Source organism: Carcharodon carcharias, chromosome 27 (genome assembly GCF_017639515.1).
Source record: "Carcharodon carcharias isolate sCarCar2 chromosome 27, sCarCar2.pri, whole genome shotgun sequence".
Classification (NCBI taxonomy): Eukaryota; Metazoa; Chordata; class Chondrichthyes; order Lamniformes; family Lamnidae; genus Carcharodon; species Carcharodon carcharias.
In genome coordinates this window covers 2,433,372-2,451,067 of record NC_054493.1, presented here as the reverse complement: position 1 = coordinate 2,451,067, position 17,696 = coordinate 2,433,372, and the positions used below count along the sequence as shown (strand labels likewise).

The 17,696-nt window shown below is 54.4% G+C and overlaps 1 protein-coding gene across 1 annotated transcript in view; it reads left to right on the top strand.

The window, feature by feature from the left end:
• LOC121270114 (RNA-binding protein 39-like) overlaps positions 1-17,277 on the top strand; it is a 36,227-nt gene extending 18,950 nt beyond the window's left edge. The window contains exons 6-13 of the mRNA XM_041175429.1: positions 736-853; positions 1,210-1,362; positions 5,467-5,604; positions 8,710-8,775; positions 12,750-12,954; positions 14,519-14,608; positions 15,739-15,820; positions 17,217-17,277. Coding sequence (XP_041031363.1) covers positions 736-853; positions 1,210-1,362; positions 5,467-5,604; positions 8,710-8,775; positions 12,750-12,954; positions 14,519-14,608; positions 15,739-15,820; positions 17,217-17,277 — 913 coding nt within the window. The remainder of the gene's footprint in view (positions 1-735; positions 854-1,209; positions 1,363-5,466; positions 5,605-8,709; positions 8,776-12,749; positions 12,955-14,518; positions 14,609-15,738; positions 15,821-17,216) is intronic.
• Positions 17,278-17,696: the final 419 nt, after the last annotated feature.

Here is a 17,696-nt window from a genome sequence, read left to right as displayed (position 1 = left end):
GGAGTGGTGTAGGGGCTGGAGGAGGTTACAGAGATAGCGAGAGTTGTAGGGTCTGGAGGAGGTTACAGAGATAAGGAGGGTTTTAGGGTCTGGAGGAGGTTACAGAGATAGGGAGGGGTGTAGGGGCTGGAGGAGGTTACGGAGATAGGGAGGGGTGTAGGGGGCTGGAGGAGGTTACAGAGATAGGGAGGGTTGTAGGGGCTGGAGGAGGTTACAGAGATAGGGAGGGGTTGTAGAGACTGGAGGAGATTACAGAGATAGGGAGGGGTGTAGGGGTTGGAAGAGGTTACAGAGATAGGGAGGGGTGTAGAGGCTGGAGGAGGTTACAGAGATAGGGAGGGTTGTAGAGGCTGGAGGAGGTTACAGAGATAGGGAGGGGTGTAGGGGTTGGGGGAGGTTACAGAGATAGGGAGGGGTGTAGGTGCTGGAGCAGGTTACAGAGATAGGGAGGGGTGTAGAGGCTGGAGGAGGTTACAGAGATAGGGAGGGGTGTAGAGGCTGGAGGAGGTTACAGAGATAGGGAGGGGTGTAGAGGCTGGAGGAGGTTACAGAGATAGGGAGGGGTGTAGAGGCTGGAGGAGGTCACAGAGACATGAGGGGATTTGGAAATCAGAATGCAAATTTGAAAATCGAGCCGTTGCTGGGTCAGGGAGAGTCGGGGTCAGGGAACACAGGGGCTGAACGGAATTTCTCTCACATACTGAGCCATCTCACGGCTGTCCATCCTTTACCCAGGGATCGCTCTTGGAATCGGAGCCCTGAAGAGAGGGACGCCTGTACGGTCTTGTGTCTGCAGTTCTCCGCACGCATCCGCCCCAGGGACCTTGCTGAATTCTTCTCAACTGTGGGGAAGGTAAGAGCAGATTGGTACTCGTTCCCTAATCTTTACTGTGTATCTAACCCCGTGCTGTACCTGTCCTGGGAGTGTTTGATGGGGACAGTGTAGAGGGAGCTTTACTCTGTATCTAACCCCGTGCTGTAGCTGTCCTGGGAGGGATTGATGGGGACAGTGTAGAGGGAGATTTACTCTGTATCTAACCCCGTGGGTAACTGTCCTAGGAGTGTTTGATGGGGACAGTGTAGAGGGAGATATACTCTGTATCTAACCCCGTGCTGTACCTGTCCTGGGAGTGTTTGATGGGGACAGTGTAGAGGGAGATATACTCTGTATCTAACCCCGTGCTGTAACAGTGTGCTGTACCTCAACAGGTTCGCGATGTGAAGATCATATCAGACAGGAGTTCGCGGAGGTCAAAAGGCATCGCTTATGTTGAATTTTACGAGATCGAATCTGTCGCTCTGGCAATCGGTCTCTCAGGACAGAGACTGTTGGGAGTTCCCATCATTGTCCAGGCCTCTCAGGTACATGGACTGTCGGAGGGTCAGTGCTGAGGGAGAGCCGCACTGTCGGAGGGTCAGTGCTGAGGGAGAGCCGCACTGTCGGAGGGTCAGTACTGAGGGAGAGCCGCACTGTCGGAGGGTCAGTGCTGAGGGAGAGCCGCACTGTCAGAGGGTCAGTACTGAGGGAGAGCCGCACTGTCGGAGGGTCAGTACTGAGGGAGAGCCGCACTGTCGGAGGGTCAGTACTGAGGGAGAGCCGCACTGTCGGAGGGTCAGTACTGAGGGAGGGCCGCACTGTCGGAGGGTCAGTACTGAGGGAGGGCCGCACTGTCGGAGGGTCAGTACTGAGGGAGAGCCGCACTGTCGGAGGGTCAGTGCTGAGGGAGCGCCGCACTGTCGGAGGGTCAGTCCTGAGGGAGCGCTGCACTGTCGGAGGGTCAGTACTGAGGGAGCGCCGCACTGTCGGAGGGTCAGTACTGAGGGAGAGCTGGACTGTCTGAGGGTCAGTGCTGAGGGAGCACCGCACTGTTGCAGGGTAGTAATGATGGATCATTATACTTCTGTTAAGTGAGTACTGCACTCTCTGTATGTCAGTAGTGAGGGGGAATCCTTTTAGTATGTTATGTGTAATGAGTTGTTCCCGAGGTAATTTTGAGACTCAGTGGGATTTCACTGAATCCAGGTTGATAATCTGAACTCCGTTCAAAACAACACAAGTCAAACTAATTCAGCACAACCCAACTCAACCCAGCTCAACCCTGCCCACCTCAACCCTGCCCACCTCAACCCAACCTAAACCAAATCAATGCAACTGGACTCAGCCTTATAAATACTATGGCTACAAGAGCAGGTTAGAGGCTGGGAATCCTGCGGAGAGTAACTCACCTCCTGATTCCCCCTCCCCAAAGCCTGTCCACCATCTACAAGGCACAAGTCAGGAGTGGGATGGGACACTCCCCACTTGCCTGGATGAGTTGCAGCTCCCACAACACTCGAGAAGCTCGACACCGTCCAGGACAAAGCAGCCCCCGCTTGATCGGCACCCCATCCACAAACATTCACTCCCTCCACCCACCGACGCACAGTAGCAGCAGTGTGTGTACCATCTACAAGATGCACTGCAGCAACTCGCCAAGGCTCCTTCGACAGCGCCGCCCAAACCCACGACCGCTACCATCTAGAAGGACAAGGACAGCAGATAGATGGGGAACACCCACCACCTGGAAGTTCCCCTCCGAGTCCCTCACCATCCCGACTTGGAAATATATCGGCCGTTCCTTCACTGTCGCTGGGTCAAAATCCTGGAACTCCCTCCCTAACAGCGCTGTGGGTGTACCTACACCACAGGGGACAAAATCCTGGAACTTCCTTTCTAACAGCGCTGTGGGTGTACCTACACCACAGGGGACAAAATCCTGGAACTCCCTCCCTAACAGCACTGTGGGTGTACCTACACCACAGGGACAAAATCCTGGGACTCCCTCCCTAACAGAGCTGTGGGTGTACCTACACCACACGGGACAAAATCCTGGAACTCCCTCCCTAACAGCACCGTGGGTGTACCTACACCACACGGACAAAATCCTGGGACTCCCTCCCTAACAGCGCTGTGGGTGTACCTACACCACACGGGACAAAACCCTGGAACTCCCTCCCTAACAGCGCCGTGGGTGTACCTACAACACAGGGACAAAATCCTGGAACTCCCTCCCTAACAGCATTGTGGGTGTACCTACACCACACAGGGGACAAAATCCTGGAACTCCCTCCCTAACAGCGCCGTGGGTGTACCTACACCACAGGGACAAAATCCTGGAACTCCCTCCCTAACAGCGCCGTGGGTGTACCTACACCACAGGGATAAAATCCTGGAACTCCCTCCCTAACAGCCCAGCCCTGCCCAGCGTGATGGTGTGGCGATAATGTCGCTGGACTCGTAATGCAGAGATCCAGGGTAAAGACCTAGGGATCCGTGTTCGAATCCGGTCACAGCGGATGGTGGAATTTGAATTCCATATAAATCTGGCATTCACAGTCTGACGAGGACCATTGTCGACTGTTGTAAAAAACAAAAACCCAGCTGGTTCACTCATACCCCTTTAGGGAGGGAAATCTGCTGACCTGACCTGGGTCTGGCCTACATGTGACTCCAGACCCACGGCGATGTGGTTGACTCTTAAATGCCCTCTGAACTAGGGCAACCAGGGATGGGCAATCGATTCTGGCCTGGCCAGTGACATCCATGAACGAATGAAAACGAACCCCCCCCCCCGCCGCCCCCCCATCTAACCCACTACTGGCTAAGTAGCTGGGGTAGGAGGAGGCCTTTCAGCCCTTCCTCAAGCCTGCTTCTCCATTCAACATGATCATGTCTCGACTTCCAATTCAACCCCCACCTATCCCTTAATTCTCAAACAAAAATCTATCAACCTCTGTCCTGAATATAGTCAAGGACTGATCGTCTACAGCCCCTTGAGTCAGAGAGTCCCACAGTTTAACAGTCCACGGAGTGAACAAAATTTCTTGTGATGACCCCCTCTTCGTGAGACGATATTCCCCATACCGTGGACTCTCTGGCCAGGACGAATGCAGACTCGCCGTGTCTACTCTCCGAAGCCTTCCAAACATTTCGCGTGTTTCGGTGAAGATTCTTCAGAGTCTCACGCTGCAGAAGAGGTCCCTCGGCCCATCGAGTCTGTGCATCCGACACCTTGAGAAACCCCTGACCTACCTACCCAGTCCCATTGACCAGCACTTGGCCCCCACAGCCTCGAGCGTTAGGAGGTGCCGAGCGCTCATCCAGGTACTTTTTAATGGGTGTGAGGCAAACCCACCTCCACCACCCTCCCAGACAGCGCATTCCACACCCTCACCACCCTCTGGGTAGAAACGTTTCTCCTCACATCCCCCCACTAAACCTCCTGCCCCTCGTCTTGGACTTATGTCCCCCTCATGACTGACCCTTCAACTAAGGGAAACAGCTGCTCCCTACCCACCCTGTCCATGCCCCTCATAATCTTGTACACCTCGATCAGGTCGCCCCTCAGTCTTCTCTGCTCCAATGAAAACAACCCAAGTCTATCCAAACCTCTCTCCATAACTTAAATGTTTCATCCCAGGCAACTTCCTGGTGAATCTCCGCTGCACCCCTTCCAGTACAATCACATCCTTCCTATAATGTGGCGACCAGAACTGCACCCAGTACTCCAGCTGTGGCCTCACCAAGGGTCTACACAACTCCAACATCACCTCCCTACTTTTGTAATCTGTGCCTCAATTGATAAAGGCAAGTGTCCCCTGTGCCTTTTTCACCACCCCCACTAACATGCCCCTCCGCCTTCAGAGATCTATGGACACACACACACGCCAAGGTCCCTTTGTACCTCAGAACCTCCTAGTGCCATGTCGTTCATTGAACACTTCCTTGTCCAATTACTCCTCCCAAAGTGTTATCACCCCACACGCTTTTCAGGGTTAAATTCCATCTCCCACTTATCTGCCCATTTGACCATCCCGTCTTCATCTTCCTGTAGCCCAAGACACACTGAACCTCACCGTTAACCACCCGGCCAATCTTTGTGCCATCCGCTACGTGCTATAACAGCGCACAGTACAGTACTCCAGGTGTGGTCAGACCCAAGCCCTTCAGGACAGTAACAAGCCTTCCTTGCGAGCGCCTTCGAATCTCACCGAGTGCCACCATCGCATAGTACCTCACCGGTTGCAAAATATTCTGCTTTCGTTACGACCAAAGTGAATAACTTCATACTCCCCGACCTGATACTCCATCTGCCATCTTCTTTCCCCGCTCAATTAACTTGCCTGTATCTCTTTGTGGCCCCTCGGTAGCCTCTAACCAACTTCCCTTCCCGACTCACTGTATATCATCAGCAAACGTAGATACTCTTCCCCCTGTTTCTTGATCTAAGTGGTCAGTATTAGATTGTAAATAGCGGAGGCTCCTGAGCTGCTATTTGCAGCACCCCATTAGTGACAGTCTTCCAACCCAAAAATGTCTCATTTATGCTTACTCTCCGTTTTCTGTCCATTAACCGATCCCTGATCGACGCTAATATATCCTCCCACCCTCACCCCCTCACTGTCACCTCCCCCCACCCCGAACAGGCAGAGAAGAATCGGCCAAACACGGTGGTCAGCAACCAACAGAAAGGGCTGGAGGGACCCATGAGGCTCTACGTGGGGTCACTCCACTCCAACATCACCGAGGAAATGCTCATGGGAATCTTTCAACCCTTCGGGAAGGTGGGTGTCCTCAGACTTCACTCATCCTCCCTCTACCCCACACATCCACTCTCCCTCTGCCTCGTTCCCTCCCTCTCTCTCTCTCTCTCTCTCTCCCTCTCTCCCTCTCTCCCTCTCTCCCTCTCTCCCTCTCTCCCTCTCTCCCTCTCTCTGCCTTTCTCCCTCTCTCTCTCTCTCTCTCTCTCTGCCTCTCTCTGTCTCTCTGCCTCTCTCTCTCTGCCTCTCTCTCTCTGCCTCTCTCTCTCTCTCTGCCTCTCTCCCTCTCTCTCTCTCTCTCTGCCTCTCCCTCTCTCTCTCTCTCTCTCTCTGCCTCTCTCTGTCTCTCTGCCTCTCTCTCTCTGCCTCTCTCTCTCTGCCTCTCTCTCTCTGCCTCTCTCCCTCTCTCCCTCTCTCCCTCTCTCCCTCTCTCCCTCTCTCTGCCTTTCTCCCTCTCTCTCATCCTCTCTCTCTCTCTCTCTCTCTGCCTCTCTCTGTCTCTCTGCCTCTCTCTCTCTCTGCCTCTCTCTCTCTCTGCCTCTCTGCCTCTCTCTCTCTGCCTCTCTCTCTCTGCCTCTCTCTCTCTGCCTCTCTCCCTCTCTGCCTCTCTCCCTCTCTGCCTCTCTCTCTCTCTCTGCCTCTCTCTCTCTCTGCCTCTCTGCCTCTCTCTCTCTGCCTCTCTCTCTCTGCCTCTCCCTCTCTGCCTCTCTCTCTCTCTCTGCCTCTCTCTCTCTCTCTCTGCCTCTCTCCCTCTCTGCCTCTCTCTCTCTCTCTGCCTCTGCCCCCCTCTCTCTCTCTCTGCCTCTCTCCCTCTCTCCCTCTCTCTCTGCCTCTCCCTCTCCCTCTCTCTCCCTTTCTCCCTCTCTCTCTCTCGCTCTCTCTCTGCCTCCCTCCCTCTCCCTCTCTCCCTCTCTTCCTCTCTCCCTCTCTCCCTCTCTCTGCCTTTCTCCCTCTCTCTCTCTCCCCCTCTCTCTCTCTCTCTCTCTCTCTCTGCCTCTCTGCCTCTCTCTGCCTCTCTGCCTCTCTCTGTCTCTCTCTCTCTCTCTCTCTGCCTCTCTCCCTCTCTCTGCCTCTCTCCCTCTCTCTGCCTCTCTCTCTGCCTTTCTCCCTCTCTCTCTCTCTGCCTCTCTCCCTCTCTCTCTCCCTCTCTCTCTCGCTCTCTCTCTCGCTCTCTCTCTCGCTCTCTCTCTGCCTCCCTCCCTCTCTCCGTCTCTCCCTCTCTTCGTCTCTCCCTCTCTCCATCTCTCCCTCTCTTCGTCTCTCCCTCTCTCCATCTCTCCATCTCTCCATCTCTCCATCTCTCTGCCTTTCTCCCTCTCTCTCTCTCTCTGCCTCTCTCCCTCTCTCTCTCTCTCCCTCTCTCTCTCTCTCTCACTCTCTCTCTCTCTCGCTCTCTCTCTCTCTGCCTCCCTCCCTCCCTCCCTCTCTCCCTCTCTCCCTCTCTCCCTCTCTCTGCCTTTCTCCCTCTCTCTCTCTCTCTGCCTCTCTCCCTCTCTCCCTCTCTCCCTCTCTCCCTCTCTCCCTCTCTCCATGTCTCCATCTCTCCATCTCTCCATCTCTCCATCTCTCCATCTCTCCATCTCTCTGCCTTTCTCCCTCTCTCTCTCTCTCTCTGCCTCTCTCCCTCTCTCTCTCTCCCTCTCCCTCTCTCTCTGCCTCCTTCTCTCTCTCTCTCTCTCTCTCTCTGCCTCTCTCTCTCTCTCTGCCTCTCTCTCCCTCTCTGCCTCTCTCTGCCTCGTTCACTCTCTCTTTCTCACTCTCTCTGCCTTTCTCCCTCTCTCTCTCTCTCTCTGCCCCTCTGCCTCTCTCTGTCTCTCTCTCTCTGCCTCTCTGCTTCTCTCCCTCTCTCTCTCTCTGCCTCTCTCCCTCTCCCTCCCTCTCTCTCTCTCTCCCTCTCTCTCTCTCCCTCTCTCTCCCTCTGCCTCTCTCTCTCTCTGCCTCTCTCCCTCTCTCTCTCTCTGCCTCTCTCCCTCTCTCTCTCTGCCTTTCTCCCTCTCTCTCTCTCTCTCTCTCTCTCTCTCTCTCTCTCTGCCTCTCTCCCTCTCTCTCTCTCTGCCTCTCTCCCTCTCTCTCTCTCTGCCTCTCTCCCTCTCTCTCTCTGCCTCTCTCCCTCTCTCTCTCTGCCTTTCTCCCTCTCTCTCTCTCTCTCTCTCTCTCTGCCTCTCTCCCTCTCTCTGCCTCTCTCCCTCTCTCTGCCTCTCTCCCTCTCTCCCTCTCTCTCTCTCTGCCTCTCTCCCTCTCTCTCTCTGCCTCTCTCCCTCTCTCTCTCTGCCTTTCTCCCTCTCTCTCTCTCTCTCTCTCTCTCTCTGCCTCTCTCCCTCTCTCTGCCTCTCTCCCTCTCTCTGCCTCTCTCCCTCTCTCTCTCTCTGCCTCGTTCACTCTCTCTATCTCTCTATCTCCATCTCCCCCCCTCTCTCTGTCTCCGCCTCTGTCTCCCTGTTTCTCTCTCTCTGACCTGCTCTCTCTGACCTGCTCTCTTTGTCTCTCCCTCCCCCTCTCTCCCTGTCTCTGTAGCTCCCTCTCCCTGTTTCTCTCAGGCCCCCTCTCTCTTGGACCTTCTCTCTCCCTGTCTCTCTCAGTCTGTCTGTCTCTCTCAGTCTCCATCTCTGGTTCCCTTTCTCCCTCTCTCTCTCCCTCTCACTCTCCCTTTCTCCCTCTCCCTCTCCCCCTCTCCCCCTCTCCCTGTCTCTGTCTCTCCCTGTCACTCTCCCTGTCACTCTCCCTGTCTCCCTCTCCCTGTCTCCCTCTCCCTGTCTCCCTCTCCCACTCTCCCTGTCACTCTCCTTGTCTCTCTCTCCCTGTCTCCCTCTCCCTGTCTCCCTCTCCCTGTCTCCCTCTCCCTGTCTCCCTCTCCCACTCTCCCTGTCACTCTCCTTGTCTCTCTCTCCCTGTCCCCCTCTCCCTGTCTCCCTCTCCCTGTCTTCCTCTCCCTGTCTTGTCTCTCTCTCACCGTCTCTCTCTCTCTCTCTCTCTTTCTCACCATCTCTCTCTCTCTCTTTCTCACTGTCTCTCTCCCTGTCTGTATATCTCTCTCCCTGCTTCTCTCTCTCGTCTTCGGTTCACTCAAACGAATGATCCTTTTCTCTCTCTCTCTTTCTCTCCCCCTCTCTTTCTCTCTCTCTCTCCTAGATTGACAGTCTACACGTGATCAAGGATCCGGACACGGGGATATCCAGAGGGTATGGATTCGTTGCGGTAAGTCAGCCCAGCCCCACACGCCAGAAATTCCCCATATGCCTCTCCGACTGGGAATACCGAGCCCCCGCGCCGGTGGGACTTCCAATGGCATCCACCGAAAACCTCAGCCTCCCCTCCCTCAGAGAGGCGGCGGTGAAGTGGGATTGTCACTGGACCGGTAGCTGGTCTGTAGCTGGTCCGGCCGGCACGTCGCTCCAGACCCCACACAGCGATGCTCTCGACGGTTAACTGACCCTCTGAACTGGCCGAGCGGGTCACTCAGTCCCAGGGCAACGAAGGAAGGGTCAAGGACCACCAGCGCCGACCCCCATCCCACGAAGGAATGAACGAGAGCTCCTGACCCCACCTCCGGAACATTCCCAGCCCCTCTCGGACCGGAACACGGACCCGGAGTCCTTCCCCGCTGGGAATTCTCCTGCCTCTCACAGCTCACAGGAAAACCCCAATCCCTGCAAAAAAAAAAACCCCTCTCCGCTCCCTACGGATTCAAATCCATCCACAGACTCGCAACCACTCCCTACCTCTGTAACCTCCTCCAGCCCCTACACCCCTCCCTACCTCTGTAACCTCCTCCAGGCTCTACACCCCTCCCTATCTCTGTAACCTCCTCTATCCCCTAGACCCCTCCCTATCTCTGTAACCTCCTCCAGCCCCTACACCCCTCCCTATCTCTGTAACCTCCTCTATCCCCTACACCCCTCCCTATCTCTGTAACCTCCTCCAGCCCCCTACACCCCTCCCTATCTCTGTAACCTCCTCCAGCCCCTACACCCCTCCCTATCTCTGTAACCTCCTCTATCCCCTACACCCCTCCCTATCTCTGTAACCTCCTCCAGCCCCTACGCCCCTCCCGTTCTCTGTAACCTCCTCCAGCCCCTACACCCCTCCGTATCTTTGTAACCTCCTCCAGCCCCTACACCCCTCCCTATCTCTGTAACCTCCTCCAGCCCCTACACCCCTCCCTATCTCTGTAACCTCCTCCAGCCCCTACGCCCCTCCTATCTCTGTAACCTCCTCCAGCCCCTACACCCCTCCCTATCTCTGTAACCTCCTCCAGCCCCTACGCCCCTCCTATCTCTGTAACCTCCTCCAGCCCCTACGCCCCTCCCGTTCTCTGTAACCTCCTCCAGCCCCTACACCACTCCCAAACTCTGTAACCTCCTCCAGCCCCTACACCCCTCCCTATCTCTGTAACGTCCTCTATCCCCTACACCCCTCCCTATCTCTGTAACCTCCTCCAGCCGCCTACACCCCTCCCTATCTCTGTAACGTCCTCTATCCCCTACACCCCTCCCTATCTCTGTAACCTCCTCCAGCCGCCTACACCCCTCCCTATCTCTGTAACGTCCTCTATCCCCTACACCCCTCCCTATCTCTGTAAACTCCTCCAGCCCCCTACACCCCTCCCTATCTCAGTAACCTCCTCCTGCCCCTACACCCCTCCTTATCTCTGTAACCTCCTCTATCCCCTACACCCCTCACTATCTCTGTATCCTCCTCCAGCCCCCTACACCCCTCCCTATCTCTGTAACCTCCTCCAACCCCCTACACCCCTCCCTATCTCTGTAACCTCCTCCAGTCCCTACACCCCTCCCTATCTCTGTAACCTCCTCCAGCCCCTACACCCCTCCCTATCTCTGTCACCTCCTCCAACCCCCTACACCCCTCCCTATCTCTGTAACCTCCTCCAGCCCCTACACCCCTCCCTATCTCTGTAACCTCCTCCAGCCCCTACACCCCTCCCTATCCGTGTAACCTCCTCCAGCACCTACACCCCTCCCTATCTCTGTTAACTCCTCCAGCCCCTACAACCCTCCCTATCTCTGTAACCTCATCCACCCCTACACCCCTCCCTATCTCTGTACCCTCCTCCAGCCCCTACAACCCTCCCTATCTCTGTAACCTCATCCACCCCTACACCCCTCCTTATCTCTGTAACCTCCTCCAGCCCCTACAACCCTACCTATCTCTGTAACCTCCTCCAGCCCCTACATCCCTCCCTGTCTCTGTAACCTCCTCCAGCCGCTACAACCCTCCCGTTCTCTGTAACCTCCTCCACCCCCTACACTCCTCCCCATCTCTGTAACCTCCTCCAGACCCTACGCCCCTCCCTATCTCTGTAACCTCCTCCAGCCCCTACACCCCTCCCCATCTCTGTAACCTCCTCCCCTCCCTACACCCAACCCTATCTCTGTAACCTCCTCCAGCCCCCTAAACCCCTCCCTATCTCTGTAACCTCCTCCAGCCCCCTACAACCCTCCCTATCTCAGTAATGTCCTCCAGCCCCCACATCCCTCCCTATCACTGTAACCTCCTCCAGCCCCCTACACCCCTCCCAATCTCTGTAACCTCCTCCAACCCTCCCTATCTCTGTAAACTCCTCCAACCCCTACACCCCTCCCTATCTCTGTAACCTCCTCCAGCCCCTACAACCCTCCCTATCTCTGTAACCTCCTCCAGCCCCTACAACCCTCCCTATCTCTGTAACCTCCTCCAACCCCCTACAACCATCCCTATCACTGTAACCTCATCCAACCCCCTACACCCCTACCTATCTCTGTAACCTCCTCCAGCCCCTACAACCCTCCCTATCTCTGTAACCTCCTCCAGCCCCTACAACCCCCCCTATCTCTGTAACCTCCTCCAACCCCCTACAACCATCCCTATCACTGTAACCTCATCCAACCCCCTACGCCCCTCCCTATCTCTGTAACCTCCTCCAGCCGCTACACCCCTCCCCATCTCTGTAATCTCCTCCAGCCCCTACAACCCTCCCTATCTCTGTAACCTCCTCCAGCCGCTACACCCCTCCCTATCCCTGTAACCTCCTCCAGCCGCAACACCCCTCCCTGTTTCTGTCACCTCCTCCAGCCGCTACACCCCTCCCTATCTCTAACTTCCTCCAGCCCCTACAACCTTCTCTATGTCTATGACTTCCTCCACTTGTCTGGGAGAGGCTAGAGCCTGTGTTTTCTCTCCTGGGCTTCTGTGAGAAGTGGCCTGAGAAGTTGCCCAAATGGAGCCTGTGCTATCACTCCTGATCCTTAGGGAGATACTAGGCCCAAGATGGAGCCTGGACCATCACTCCGTGTTGTCTGGGAGATGGTTGGTCTGAGATGGACCCTGTGTTATAGCTCCTGATCCACAGGGAGACAATAGGCCCAAGATGGAGCCTGGACCGTCGCTTCATGTTGTCTGGGAGATGGTAGGCCTGAGATGGAGCCTGTGTTATAGCTCCTGATCCTCAGGGAGACAATAGGCCCGAGATGGAGCCTTGGCCATTGCTCCGTGTTGTCTAGGAGATGGTAGGCCCGAGCTGGAGCCTGTGTTATCTCTCCTGATCCTCAGGAAGATAACAGGCCCAAGACGGAGCCTGGACCATCGCTCCGTGTTGTCTAGGAGATGGTAGGCCTGAAATGGAGCCTGTGTTATGGCTCCTGATCCACAGGGAGATAACAGGCCCGAAATGCAGCCTGTGTTATCGCTCCTGATCCTCAGGGAGATAACAGGCCCGAGATGGAGCCTGGACCATCGCTCCGCGTTGTCTGGGAGGTGGTAGGCCCGGGATGGAGCCTGCCTTATCGCTCCTGATGCGTAGGCAGACTAGGCCCGAGATGGAGCCTGGACCATCGCTCCGCGTTGTCTGGGAGGTGGTAGGCCCGGGATGGAGCCTGCCTTATCGCTCCTGATGCGTACGCAGACTAGGCCCGAGATGGAGCCTGGACCGTCGCTCCGCGTTGTCTGGGAGGTGGTAGGCCCGGGATGGAGCCTGCCTTATCGCTCCTGAAGCGTAGGCAGACTGGGCCCAAGATGGAGCCTGGACTTGAACTCCGGATCGGTCCTGCCTCTTTTCCCGAGCCCGGGTTCGAGGAACTTGATATTTTCTAACACATCCTCCTCTCCCCCACCACACCCACCCCCCCCTTGCCATCTGCCCCATCCCTCTCTCCTCTTTGTCGCCGGCGGAGCAGTTCTCCGACTCGGACAGTGCCCGGAGGGCGTTGGAACAGCTCCACGGCTTTGAACTAGCGGGACGTCCTCTGAAAGTTGGGCCGGTGTCGGATCGATCGGAACAGGACGGACAGATCTCCGTCATGGACAATGAGGAGGCAGATCGATCTGGAATTAGTCTGGGCCCCACCGGCCGTCTCCAGCTCATGGCGCGGTTGGCGGAAGGTAAGAATGTGAGGGTGTCTGGGTGTTTGGGTGCCAATCGAGGGGCTCAGGGAGGTGGGTGGGGGGTTTATATATAGAATAACGGAGACCCGGGAGTGAGTTACAGACTGGAATCTAATCGAGGGGTTCGGGTTGTTTTATATATAGAATAACAGGTACCCGGGAGTGAGTTACAGACTGGAATCTAATCGAAGGGTTCGGGGGGGTTTTATATATAGAATAACAGATACCCGGGAGTGAGTTACAGACTGTAATCTAATCGAGGGGTTTGGGGTGGTTTATATATAGAATAACAGATACCCGGCAGTGAGTTACAGACTGGAATATAATCGAGGGGTTCGGGGGGTGGGGTTTATATGTAGAGTAAGATATCCGGGAGTGAGTTACAGACTGGAATCTAATCGAGGGGTTCGGGGTGGTTTATATATTGGATAACAGATACCCGGGAGTGAGTTACAGACTGGAATCTAATCGAGGGGTTTGCGGTGTTTTATATCTAGAATAACAGATACCCGGGAGTGAGTTACAGACTGGAATCTAATTGAGGGGTTCGGGGTGGTTTATATCTAGAATAGCAGATACCCGGGAGTGAGTTACAGACTGGAATCTAATCGAGGGGTTCGGGGTGGTTTATATATAGAATAACAGATACCCGGGATTGAGTTACAGACTGGAATATAATCGAGGTGTTCGGGGTGGTTTATATATAGAATAATAGATACCCGGGAGTGAGTTACAGACTGGAATCTAATCGAGGGGTTCGGGGTGGTTTATATATAGAATAACAGATACCCGGCAGTGAGTTACAGACTGGAATCTAATCGAGGGGTTCGGGGTGGTTTATATATAGAATAACAGATACCCGGGTGTGAGTTACAGACTGGAATCTAATCGAGGGGTTCGGGGGGGGTTTATATATAGAATAGCAGATACCCGGGAGAGAGTTACAGACCGGAATCTAATCGAGGGGTTCGGGGGGGGTTTATATATAGAATAGCAGATACCCGGCAGTGAGTTACAGACTGGAATCTAATCGAGGGGTTCGGGGTGGTTTATATATAGAATAGCAGATACCCAGGAGTGAGTTACAGACTGGAATCTAATCGAGGGGTTTGGGGGGGTTTATATATAGAATAACAGATACCCGGGAGTGAGTTACAGACTGGAATCTAATTGAGGGGTTCGGGGTGGTTTATATATAGAATAGCAGATACCCGGGTGTGAGTTACAGACTGGAATCTATCAAGGGGTTCGGGGTGGTTTATATCTAGAATAACAGATACCCGGGAGTGAGTTACAGACTGGAATCTAATCGAGGGGTTCGGGGTGGTTTATATATAGAATAGCAGATACCCAGGAGAGAGTTACAGACTGGAATCTATCAAGGGGTTCGGGGTGGTTTATATCTAGAATAGCAGATACCTGGGTGTGAGTTACAGACCGAATTCTTGCATAATAATCTGGTTTGAATCGGGGTTCTGTCATGGTTGAGTGAAGCCATTGACTAGCCCAGAAGCTCGGGAAGGCTGCCGTGTCGATGTTATCCTTCTGTTATCCCCGGCAGGATCGGGGATCGAGATTCCGGCTGTGACTCAGGCTGCCCTGCAGCTCCACTCCGTCTTCCCTTTCGGGGTTCTGATGCCTCCAATCACAGGTAATTCCGAGGGCCAGGAGTGGGGTCCGGGTTTCAGGGGGGGAGGCAGGGGGGGGGCGCGGTGTCTGGCCTGCGCACAGACCTTCGGAGCTTGAAGGGCAGGGGAGAGGGAATTGAGGAGTGGGGGAGGGGGATTGAGGAGTGGGGGAGGGGGATTGAGGAGTGGGGGAGGTGGGCTTGAGGAGTGGGGGAGGTGGGCTTGAGGAGTGGGGGAGGGTGACTGAAGAGGGGGCGAGGGTGACTGAAGAGCGGGCGATGGGGATTGAGGAGCAGGCGAGGGGGATTGAGGAGCAGGCGAGGGGGATTGAGGAGCAGGCGAGGGGGATTGAGGAGCAGGCGAGGGGGATTGAGGAGCGGGGAGGGGGTTTGAAGAGCGGGGAGCGGGGTGGTTTGAAGGACAGGGAGGGGCCTGAAGGCTGGAGGAGGCGTTAGAAGGATTGGAGAGGGGATATGAAGCATTGGGGTTTTTTTTGAAGGGTATGGAAGGGGTCTTGAGGAGTGGGGGGAGGGATTAGAAGAATTGGGGTGAGGTATGAAGAGTAGCGGAGGGTGTTTGAGGAGTAGGGCGCTGGTTTAAAGAATTGGGGAGGGGCATGAAGGGTGAGGGAGGCGTTTTGTAGTTGGGAGGAAGGGGGTTTGAATGGTGGGGGGGCAGGTGTTTTAAGGGTGGGGGAAGGGGTTAGAATGATTGGGAAGGGAATCTGAGGGCTGGGGAAGGGTCTGAAGGGTGGGGTCGGTTTGCAGAGAGGAATTTGGAGTGAGGGTATCAATGGTGGAGGAGGGGGTTTGAAAGTAGGGGAGGGGTTTGATTGGTAGGGGTGGAGTTTTGAAGGTGTGGGAGGAGTTTGATGGGTGGGAGAAGGGTTGTATGGGTGGGGGAGAGGTTTGATTGGTGGGGGTGGGGTTTTGAAGGGTAAGGGAGGGGTTTAATTTGTAGTGTGGGGTTTTGAAAGGGAAGGGGAGAAGCTTCAAGGGTTGGGGGTGGAATTGAAGGTTGCTGGATGGTCATTGAAGGGTGGGGGAAGGGTTTGAAGAGTTGGTCGGGTATTAAGACAGGGGAGGTGGGTCAGTGCAGGGGTGGGGATGTTTAACAGGCCCTTTATTCTTACTGTCCATCTTTCTCTCACCAGGGACTCTACCAAAGGCCCAGATCCCATCAACAGCCCCTCTCCCGGATCCCATTCCATCACTTCAGACCCCCAAGACCCCCAGGTAAACAGTCTGTGCTCCAGGAGTTTTGAAGGGGAGGTTGGAAACTCAGTAACCTCATCAACAAGATCTTGAATCTACTGGGGTAGCTAGGATTACACAGGCCATTCAGTCCATTGTGCCCCATACTCTCTCCCTCCCTCCAACCCCCCCCAATATCCCATCTCCAGCCATTGCACTTGAGGCCATGAAAACTGTGGTAACCAAGCAGCAGGGAGAACAGGCTTTGTGGGTCACTTAGAGGCCAATTGCAAATTGGACAATCCCCGGGTCACCTAGAGAGTAATTGTAAAGCAGCTAAAATTGGGGTCATGCAGAGACTAATTGTAAGTTGTGAAGTCTTAGAGTCACTTCAAGACAAATTGTAAATAGACCAAAATTGGGTTTACTTAGGGCAGAATTTAACCTTGGCTCACTGGTGGGTTTGTAGGTGGGGCTGGGGGGGTGGTGGTGGTGGGGCTGGGGGGGGCGGTGGTGGTGGTGGGCCTGGGGGGGGGGGGAGCGGTGGGGACACCTCCATCAGCAGCCTCCGTTTAACATTGGTTACCACCCAACCCCCTCCACAAAAGAGGTCTAACCCCTGCAGTAGCCCATTGTCCGCCCAGCCTCTCGACTGACACCCCAGTGCCCTGTCCACCTCCCCACCCTGTACTGAAACCACCAAAACTTACCTGGTCCTGGACTCCAGTGACTTGGGCTTTGGGGACTGCATACAGTCCCAGTCCTGTCCACTGCAGCATCTGGTGCTGTAAGGACTAGAGAACTGGGGTCACTTAGAGACTAATTGTAAATAGGGAAATCCAGGGATTACTTCAAGACCAATTGTAAAGAGGCTAAAATTGGGATAACTTGGAGAATAATTGTAGATAATGAAATCTTAGGGTCAGTTTGAGATAAATTCTAAATACGCAAAAATTAAAGGTCACTTAGAGACTAATTGTAAATAGGGAAATCCAGGGGCTATTTCAAGAGCAATTGCAAAGAGGTTAAAATTGGGATCACTTAATCCTTAATAGAGAAATCCGAGTGTCACTTGGAGACCAATTATGAAGTCTGAGGGTCACTTTGAGATCGAATGCAAATGGACTAAAATCAGGGGTCAATTAGAGACTAATTGTAGGGAAATCCAGGGATCACGTCCAGACCAATTGTAAAGAGGCTAAAATTGGGATCAGTTGGAGAATAATTGTAAACAGTAAAATATAGGATCACTTTGAGGCCAACTGTAAATAGGCTAAAGTTGAGGGTCACTTAGAGACTAATTGTAAATGGTGTAGTCCGAGGTTCAGAATGTGTGTGGGCTGCAATACACTGAGCCAGCTGTGAGATCAGGCCTCCTCTGCTCTGCACGGTGGGGGGGTATTAAACTGAAAGGAGTTCTTTTTGCCTCCTTCAGCAGAGACATCGACCCCAGCATGAGCCAAAAGTTAACGGATGCTGTGACTGCAGAGAAATCCTAGCCCAAGGAGCGAAGGACTCATCTGAGGATTTCAAAAGAGATGGAAACACCTCCTGATTCAGAGAAAAACGAAGAGTGCAAAACAGGTTGAGGACACGTGACTAAAGCCTTTGAATTGTTGGATGAGGACACAAATTAATTCTGGACAATATGCCTTCAGAGTGTGCATCACAACCTCCTCCCTTGCTCTGTACCTAACCCCGTGCTGTACCTGCCCTGTGAGTGTTTAATGGGGACGGTGTAGAGGGAGCTTTACTCTGTACCTAACCCCGTGCTGTACCTGTCCTGGGAGTGTTTGATGGAGACAGTGTAGAGGGAGATTTACTCTGTATCTAACCCTGTGCTGCACCTGTCCTGGGAGTGTTTGATGGGGACATTGTAGAGGGAGATTTACTCTGTATCTAACCCTGTGCTGTACCT